Source organism: Chlorocebus sabaeus, chromosome 1, assembly GCF_047675955.1.
Source record: "Chlorocebus sabaeus isolate Y175 chromosome 1, mChlSab1.0.hap1, whole genome shotgun sequence".
NCBI lineage: Eukaryota > Metazoa > Chordata > Mammalia > Primates > Cercopithecidae > Chlorocebus > Chlorocebus sabaeus.
This window is the reverse complement of record NC_132904.1, coordinates 66,477,296-66,487,451: the sequence shown is the minus strand read 5'-3', so window position 1 is coordinate 66,487,451 and position 10,156 is coordinate 66,477,296. Positions and strand designations below refer to the sequence as shown.

At 35.9% G+C, this 10,156-nt stretch overlaps 1 protein-coding gene across 1 annotated transcript; it reads left to right on the top strand.

Annotated features, from left to right (window-relative positions):
• Positions 1 to 1,572: 1,572 nt before the first annotated feature.
• LOC103247889 (olfactory receptor 51J1) lies at positions 1,573 to 2,526 on the top strand. Its single transcript, XM_008019884.3, has one exon. It carries the CDS (start codon positions 1,573 to 1,575, stop codon positions 2,524 to 2,526), a length of 954 nt encoding a protein of 317 aa, XP_008018075.3.
• Positions 2,527 to 10,156: the final 7,630 nt, after the last annotated feature.

Below are 10,156 nucleotides of genomic sequence, written 5' to 3'. Positions count from 1 at the left end.
CTGCTGACCTAGACAATGCTTATCTCAAAACACACCCAATTCAGGCAAGTGGTTTTCTCTTTCCCTCGACTGCCTTCCTCTCCTCCCCAGGAGAATATCCCTTGAAAATCTGTTTAGATTTCCAGTGTTGTTGCTGTGGTGTATTCAGCAGTGTGTCTGAGCTAGAAAGAAAAAGTCCCAATGGATAAGGTAAGTTTCTTTGAGAACTGTTGAGTCAACAAATTGTGGATATCATCATTGACAGAATATTTTCATGAACCTTAAAGTCTGCACACACATCCACAAATGTAGGTTCCTTCTCCTTCCTGAATCTTCCACACCTTTGCACATAATCTTTCTAGTCGACTCCTAGAATTTTCAAAACATGCAATGGCTAACCCAGTGTGGGTCCAAATTTCTTGCTTTTCTAGTTTAATTCTCTGCCACTTGCTCCAGACTCTGGCCACTGTCACTATCTCAGCCTTGCTTAATTATTCATACAATTATATTCATTCATCAGGTAATTTTTAGCTCTTTTTATATACCATGCTATGGACCTCATCTTTATATATTTACCAATAAAATATTTTCACCTATTCCTGACATTATTCCATCTCTCATTTTGGGATTGCTTACATTTGTCTCTTTCCCCAGCAGCTTTTTAGGGCCACACATCTCCACACCAATGCAAGGCAATCATTTCTCTCTGAGTTGATCCAAGGTGCACTACACCTTAAATGCATAATCTTTCTTTTCTTTCTTTCTTCTTTTCTTTCCTTTTTCTTATCCTTCCTTCCTTCCCTCCTTTTCTTCTTCTTCTCCTTCTTCTTTTCTTTTTCCTTCCTTCCTTCCTTTTGTTCCTTCCTTCCCTTCCCTTCTTTTCTTTCTCTCTCTTCCTTCTTTTTCTTCCTTCCTTCTTTCCTCTCCTTTCCTTCCTTCTTTCCTCTCTTTTTTCCTTCCTTCTTCCCTCCTTCCTTCCTTCCCTCCTTCCCTCTTCTTTTATTTTGTTTTTTCCTTCTTTTCTCTTCTTTTTTCTTTTCTTTTATCTCATGTTGTTGCCCAGGCATAAGTGTAGGGGTGCAATCTTGGCTCACTGCAATCTTTGCCTTCTGGTGATCCTCCCACCTCAGTCTCTCAAATAGCTAGGACTACAGGCACACTCCACCAAGCCTGGATAATTTTTGTCTTTTTTTAGTAGAGACAGAGTTTTGCCATGTTGCCTAAGCTGGTCTCAAACTCCTGGGCTCAAGCGATCTGCCTACATTGGCCTCCCAAAGTGCTGGGATTACAGGCATGAGCCACTGCATCTGATCAGAGGCATAATTTTCTTTCTGTCTATAACATAATGTAATTTTCTATAACATAATTTTCTATCTGTCTATGACAGAGGCTGTAGCACTCTTCATATTGGAAATTTCTTGATGGTGGTCATTTGTCAGTTTTTAGAAATAAGAAATTCGGCCAAATAAATCTGTGAGTTTGCTTTTTTCTTCCCTTCCCTCAGCGCCGTTATCTTTCTTCATAATGATGTCATCTCACTAATTTGTTTCTAATTTTCAAGGTGGCACTGATCCCAGGGGATGATATGTCAACATGAAAAATTCTAATAACTCTTCAGGGTTTTTACCTGTGACATTCATTTTGGTTGGCATCCCAGGGTTGGAGGCAGAGCACCTCTGGGTATCCATCCCCTTCTGCCTGATATACATCATCATTTTCCTTGGGAATGGAATCATTCTTCATGTCATCAGAACAGATGTTGCCCTACATCAACCCATGTACCTCTTTCTTGCCATGTTGGCACTGGCCGAGGTTGGTGTCTCTGCATCCACCCTGCCTACAGTGTTAGGCATATTCCTTTTTGGAAATACTGAAATTAGTTTTGAAGCTTGTCTTCTCCAGATGTTCTCCATCCATTCTTTATCTATTATGGAGTCAGCTGTGCTGCTGGCCATGTCTTTGGACCGCTTTGTAGCCATCTACAGCCCACTGCGTTATACAGCTATCCTGACACTGCCCAGGGTCTTTGGCACAGGAGCTATTATCGTACTGAAAAGCATTATGCTCATGACTCCATTGCCCATTCTCTTACGGCGTCTGTCCTTCTGTGGCCACAATGCCCTCTCACATTCCTATTGTCTGCACCCAAATCTTATCTATCTATCTTGTGGGAACATTTCTGTTAATAATATCTATGGGATTTTCATTGTTACCTCTACTTTTGGGCTGGATTTGTTGCTGATTGTGATCTCCTATGGGCTCATACTCCACACTGTACTGGGTATTGCCACTGGAGAAGGGCGGAAGAAGGCATTCAACACGTGTGGCTCACATATCTGTGCTGTGCTTGCTTACTATGTGCCTATGATTAGCTTGTCTATAGTGCACCGCCTTAGACATCGTGTGTCCCCTCTGCTGCAAGCCATGATGGCCAGTGCCTACCTCTTCTTCCCACCTGTTGTCAATCCTATTGTCTATAGCATTAAGACCAAGGAGATCCGTGGTGCCATTGTCCGAATGCTATCAGAAAAAAGACCCAGAGTGTAGCCAAAAACCATAGTAGGAAGAAATGTTTTTGTTTGTTTGTTTGCTTTCTATAATAACAGGTGGCCCTAGATTGCATGTTATGTAATTGATATCACCTTAAAACATGGCGTCTAACAGGAGGTTCTCTACAGTCTGACCATGAACTGAGGTGAGGGTGCAGGTAGAGGTGAATTATGTGTGACAGAACAGTACACGAAAGTGAGGCTATTTTAAAACATGTGGTATGAGGTTTTCTTCATTACCTTGTATACCTGGAGCAGGAATGCAGAAAAGATTGTAACACAGCACTCCTCATAAGGAAAAGGCACCTGGGAGTTGGAAGGTATAATGGGAACTCTATTGAGCCCTCTGTGCTAGGGAGAGAGGAAGTAAAGTGTATTATATTGTCTTCAGTTATTGCTCTCTGAATTCAATAGGAGAGAAACATACCAGCTAGTTCAATGGAGGCTTCCACTACAGGCTATGATGTGGCATTCACCCAACCTTACCAAGGCCCTAAGTTGGAAGTCTCAAAGATTAAAAATCTTGTTTATTATGCAAACTTCTGAGACTCTCTCATCCAGGTTGCAGAAACTTTTAGAGGCAAACATCCTCTTTGTAGATATTCATATTTTCTACCTCGTTGGATGCTCTTTTGCAGGCATTTAAAATGATACAGTTTATACTTACATTTTCAGGGAAAGAAATTAAGATTTTTAACATAAAATATATACTAAGAATTTTATTATTTTCATCACTTCCTATAGCAACCCTAAGAAATAGGATTAATGTAATTATTACTTTTCAGATGAAAAACTGATGTTTACATACAGTAAACATCGTGCTTAAATCTATGCATCTAAGACCTAGCATTGGAATGTACCTGGGTAAGACTTCAGAGTCTGAGCTCTTAACCCCTAAATTGTGTCAACGAAGCAAGAAATAAAGCTCTTTGATCTCATTAGTAGTCAGCCAAGTAGAATTTACTGAGGTTACTCAATGGGTCAGGTATACTTCCAGGCCCTAGAGATAAAGCAGTGACAAAAGATACAAGGTTTCTTCCACTAAAAGAACTCAGAAAGAACTTTTTTTTTCTACATTCTCCATCTCTGCTGTACATTTCACTTCCTGGAATGATGTTTAGAAACAACTTTTAAATTGACCTTATAATGATCCTTTTACAAATAAGCACACACTGATAAAGCTTATGAATATAAATTTTAAACATTTTAAATAGTTTGCTTGCATTTTGCATTGTAAAGATGTCAATAATTGACAAAGAGTGCTTTTACAAGAAGTCTTAATTTCTTGCACAGTTAATAGTGTGAGACTGCCTCCAAGTTTCCATATACTCTGTTTCTAGAGATTCTGACCTGGGGATCTGCAGTTGTCTGTAGCCGTACCCTAAATTAATAGCCTGCTGATAGATGACACAACTCTGTAGAGGACAATGCCTCAAAATTATCAATGGAAACCAAGCAAGTAAATCCACAAGAAGAATAATTTCATCAGTGGCCAGATAAATAAGAGAGTGATTATTTCCTGGGATGAGAAGAGAAGAAGGAACATCTGAGTAACATTAGAGTATCTGTAAAAAGACATCCCACAACCAGGTAGGTAAAGGAAAAGATGTTAGGACCAGATTGCTAAATGACTTAACATAAAATGAGAATCTTAGGAAGTCACTTCCATTTTCCCTCTGAGATTGCAGAGTGAATTATCAGCCTTCTTAAATATTATTACTATATTATATTTAGTAAATGTAAGGCCATTGGAAATACTGAAGCTCTGTAAAGATAACTTGTCCTTAGATGTTTCTCAGATTATAGCCAATTTACTGAATATCTTCGGCTTCATTCTAGAATGGATTTCTTTACATGTAATGCTCCTTCTAGTTCTATTTTTTCCAATCTTTACCCTGAAGTCCAGTCTCAGAGACAACATCAGGTTCAGGAAGAATCCTAGAAAATCACACAGTGAAAAGAATCTTGGAATCTCTTGGTGTCTATGAAATTGTGTAATAAGCAGAATCTCATGACTCTCTGGGATTTTCTACCTTTATATTCTACTATTTTAACTTAAAATTTATACTTTTGGAACTATCTTTTATGTTCTCAACAAGACAAAGTTACAAGTCATTATATTCAGCTAAGCATGGAGCTAAATTAAAAATTAGGACACTAAATAAACACTTTCACATTTATCAAGGGAATACGAGTTTGCTTCAAGTCAATTCTCCTGCCAAGAACAATTAGAAAAGATATAGAAATAGTTTTAGATGACTTCAGAGAGCACTCAAGGCAATGAGGATGTAAAGATCAAGATTCCAAACAGAAGTGAAGCCTAGAGAAGTATGCCTGCTATTTATGGAGATTTTTTCCCCTAAGAAATATATCAATTTAAAAGTAATAGATGAGTAAATAAGAAGAGTTTACAGCAAACTCTGAGAGTTGGAGTACAAGAAGACAATTGTCAGAGCTACAAAAATAAGCAGTCAAATGCATAATGACAATGAAAAATTTTATTACACCTTTTCTAGGAAATAACACAACTAGGCCAAAACCACAAAATTAATTATTTAAAATATTTGAAAAACATCATTAAAAATATCGATCTTATTAATAATTAAAAAACAAGAAAATAACAATTATGTACTACCCATTTTTTAACTGCATGTGGAACACCTACCAAAACTGACATCACTGTGGGGCATATTTCCTGACCTGTATTGAGGGAACAGGATGTATTCATTTTGCAATAATTTTTGAGCTATACACTTATAAGATGGACACTTTTATCTCTTAATATTATATGCACATAAAAAAGTATATAATAATAATCACCTGCCTTTGTGGTGATGAGGAGTGAATCTCTGCACATTGACTTTCAAGAAATCTCCTGTTTTGAGTTCCACACGATATCATCCCCTCTTCCTGAGTTTCAGCTGCCTTAAATACATGAAACTTTCTGACTTAGCAGAATTGCATGGTTTCTTGTTCACTTCTTCCTCTGTAATCAGTTGGGTTCTATATCTCTTTGCTTTGCAAAATCAGTTGTCATACACATCCATGTGCTTCCCATTTTCATTTTTTGAAAATTTCTCACCCGCTTTTGCTTTCTCACACATTATACTATTCACCATGAGTTAATAGTTGTATTAATATTAATACGTAAATAAATACATGTGTTCAGTTTACCTGCTTTACATATTTTGATTTACACAGTTTTTCTCCCTTTCTGTCTCCCATTAGATTTTTTTTTATTATTCCCCCTGTTTGTTCTAGAGTTATAAACTTTACTTCTATTCTCATGGGTAAAATTTTAATATCTGTACTTTATAAATTTCAATGATATTCAAAATATCCTTCATTCTCTTCAAATAAGCAAATAATTTAATATATTTTAATTACCATATATTTCCTCCTCTGCCATTTTTCTTATCAATAATGATTAATTTTGTATCCATATTTTAATAAAATATTATTGACAAAGATTAAACATTCACATGATTGAAATTTCAAAAGATTTGAGAGAATATATATTGAAAATATTCACCTTGTCTACATTTCAATAATTCTGGCTTCTCTCCCCAAAAACATATTTTCACAGGCTTATGATACTATCTTTTCAATTTTTCACTGATCTTCCCTGAAACTACATCTTACATCACTCTTTTTCTCTCTGAACTACAGCAATATCAAATATCTTTCATTTTCTGCAGTTCCAAATTAGCTTTCACTGTTTATAACAAGCTGCTTCATCCATCTGTAATGATTATTACCCTTCCTTGCTCACTCCAGTCCCTTCCTCCTCGATCACTCCAGTCCCTTCCTCCTCATCCTTTAATTTTATCCCAATAATTGCTTCCTAAGTGATACCTTATTTTATCCCATGTATTAGGAAAAACCTCCTAGCTTAACACTGTCAAAATTCTTTCCTTCCTTCCCTTCCTCCCTTGTTCCCTCCCTCCCTTCCTTCCTCCCTCCCTTCCTCCCTTCTTTCCTTCCTTTTCTTTCTTTGCTCTTTTCCTGCAATGGCCTTGGATATGTACTAATAAATTTGGAAAAAATGTAGCAGTCAGAGCAACTGTTCTAATTCCTTATATTCTCCATCTATTTGTTAAAACAAGAAAAGTCATTCATGACATCCAATTGCTGATCTGGTGCTATTTGCTAGAGACTGGTCTGGCACTCACAGCTGAAGTTTGGTGCTCTTTTGTTAAATACAAACCATTCAGAATGTCGTTTACAAGACCAGACTGTGATCACAATGTATCCAGAAAAAAAAGACCATTTTATAATCCAAACATAAACATTGTCCAAGCCTCAAACTACCGAGCAATCCCCCTCAGTTAATTAGAGTGACTCCAGGTTTATTATCAACTCAGCCTTAATCTCACTTTCTATAGATAAGATTTGTGAATTTATCAAAGGAAAATTAAATGCTACTTCCTGGAAGCATTTAATTCATAGAAAAGCATCAAATCCTTAAGTCTTCTTCAAAATCACCTAAAACAAGTCCATAACCTATAATAATATTTTTGTAACACCCTCCTAATTCCAAATGTTGTGCATTCTTTATCACTACAAGTAATAAACCCAACTTGTTCATCTATAGGTATGTTCTTGGTGGTATTAGCCTTTTTTAAAAAGGATGCCCTGACTTCTAAGCAGGATGTAAGTCTATGTAAGACCAATACTCCTGCTGAAAATAACTAGAAAAGTCATATTTTAAAATCACTGTGTGTGTCTGTGTGTGTTCAAAGGCATTAGGAAGCTATGAAGCAAGGGCAACAAGAGGTTGCCCTCTCAGACTCTGGAGAGTGGAGAATCTTGGAGAGGTAAACTGACATCTAGAGCCATTTTCTTTCCCTGGAGGCATATGTCAATTCCCTGCAAGAGGAAAAAGATGAGGATATGGGCTTTGCCCAGACAGAGGGAAAAAGACACACCAGCAGAACAGAAAAGAACTTTGAATTAACTAAAGTAAATCCAATTAGCATTTTTCAAAAAGTAAAGGAAAATGGGGGAAAGCTGATGAAATAATGGAAAAATTCACCAAAGAATTGGGATATATTAATAAATAATTCAATGTAAATTCTAGAACTAAAAAAATCTATCACAATAAATGCATTTAAAAGAATATTAAAGGTAACAGAAAGCTATTCCAAGAAAAGAAAAACAAGTCAATAGAAATAGCCAAATGAAAACACAAAAAATGAAAATATAAAGATATGTGAAATACATGTAGGACATTAAAAAGATGTAACATTCATAGAAACTTAAACGGTAGAGGAAAAGGAGGTACAGAAGCAATATTTCAAGAGACAATGGTTGAGAATTCCCCTAAACTGGTAAAACACATCAACCCATGTATTCAAGAAGGTTCACATAGTTTATGAAAGCCCTGAATAAGCATATCATATTTAAATTAACAGAAACCAGTAACAAAGAGAAATACACTGAAGTCAATCAGAGAAAAATGTCTCCTTATCTATAAATGGTCAAAAATAGTACAAACAACTGGATTCTCAGTAGAAATGAAAGAAGCTGAAAGATAATAGATTTATATATGTAAAATAACCACCAACATCCCATTCTATACACAGTGAAAATATTCTTTTAAAATGAAAAAGTAGTTTTCAGATAAGCAAACACCGAGAGTATTTGTTAGCAGCAAACCTGCATTATATCAAATGTGTTCTTTAGTCAAAAGAAAAATGATCCCAGAGACACGCACAGAAATATGGAGCGAAATTAAAAGCATTGGAAAAGATAAATATATAGAAAAAAGCAAACATTGACTAAAAAAACAATAATACTCATGTTGTATTGGGGTTTAAACATTCTTTGAACTATATTTGTGGCAGGAATAATGCAAAAAGAAGGAGATATAATTTGAGTTTTTCAAGCTCTGAACTTCTGTCTAGCATTACTGGGAAAATGGAAAAATGGTAATTTATAGTAGACAATAAGATGTCAAGATGCAATTTGTTATCTACAAGATAATCACTAAAAGAATAGTAAAATATGGTCATGTTCCACATAATGACTTTTCTATCAACAATGGACTGCATCTAGGACAGTGGTTCCATAGATTATAATGAAGCTGAAAAATCCTATCACTTGTTACTTACTATACTTTACCTTGTATTGTTATTTCAGAGAGTACTTCTTCTACTTAGAAAAAAAAAGTTAACTGTAAAAAAGACTCAGGTCCTTCAGGAGGTATTCAAAAATAAGGCGTCATTATCCTAGGAGATGACAGCTTCATGTATGTTATTGTCCAAAAGATCCTCCAGTGGAACAATGTGTGGAAGTTGAAGACAATGTACTGATGATCTTGATCCTGTGTAGGTCTAGGCTAATGTGTGTGTTCGTGTCTTTATTTTTAACAAAAATGTTTTAAAAGTAAAAATAAATACATTTTAAAAATGAAAAAATGTGTAAAATAAGGATATAAAGAAAAAATATTTCTGTACCACTGTACAATGCATTCATGGATTTAGCTGTATTATTACAAAACAATGAAAAAGTCAAAGTATATAAAGTAGAAAAGATACAGTAAGCTAAGGTTAATTTATTATTGAAGAAAGAATACTATTTTTTATAAATTTAGCATAGCCTAAATGTCCAGTGTTCATAAAGTGCATAGTAGCAAACAGTAATGTCCTAAGACTTTTCATCCACTCACCACTCACTCACTGATTCACTCAGAGCAACGTTCAGTCCTGCAAACTCCATTCATGGTAAATGCCCTATTCAGGTGTATCACTGTTTATCTTTCATAGCATTTTTTACTACACCTTTTCTATGTTTAGATATGTTTAGATACACAAATACCTCTGTGTTACAATTGCTTACAGTATTCAGTAGAGCAGCATGTACATGTTTGTAGCCGAGGAAAAATAGGCTACATGATATAGCCTAAGTGTGTAACAGGCTGTACCATCTAGGTTTGTGTGAGTACAGTATGATGTTTGCACAACTACAGTATTGACTAACAACACATACCTCAGGATATATCCCTGTTGCTAAGTGACACATGCTTGTATTTCTAATAATACATTTAATGAATGGAAAATGAAATAAGTCCCCATTCATGGGCATTTGGGATGATTAAAAAGAATATAATTGTGGTAGACCAAATAATGTCTCCACTCCTATAAGAAAAGTCCACATCCTAATCCCTGGAACTTCTGAATGTGTCGGTTTACGTGGAAAAGGGCAGTTAAGGCTGCAGATGGAATTAAGGTTGCTGATCAGCAAACCTTAAAATAAGGTGAAAGTCCTGCATAATCAAGTGAGCCCAACATAATCACGAGTGTCCTTTGAAGGGAAATGTCCTAAGAGGCAGAAGTGTACCAGAGAAGAGGCAGTGTCAAAAGGACTCAGCCTGATGTTGCTGGCTTTGTAGAGAAAGAAATTGACTAAAACTCCAAGAATGTGGTTGGCCTCTAGAAGCTGAAAAAGGCAAGAAAATGGGTTTCCCCTAAAGCCTTGAGTAAGCAAGGCAGTCCAGCCAATTTCTTGATTTTAGCCCAGTGAGATCTATTTCAGATTTCTGAACAACAGACTCTAAGATTTTTTAAAAAAATGTTGTTTTAACCTATTACGTTTGTGGTAATTTGCTCTGGTCACCACAGAAAACT

Coding starts and splice junctions, on each gene's coding strand:
- LOC103247889 (XM_008019884.3), top strand. CDS start 1,573: ATGAAAAATTCTAATAACTCTTCAGGGTTTTTACCTGTGACATTCATT.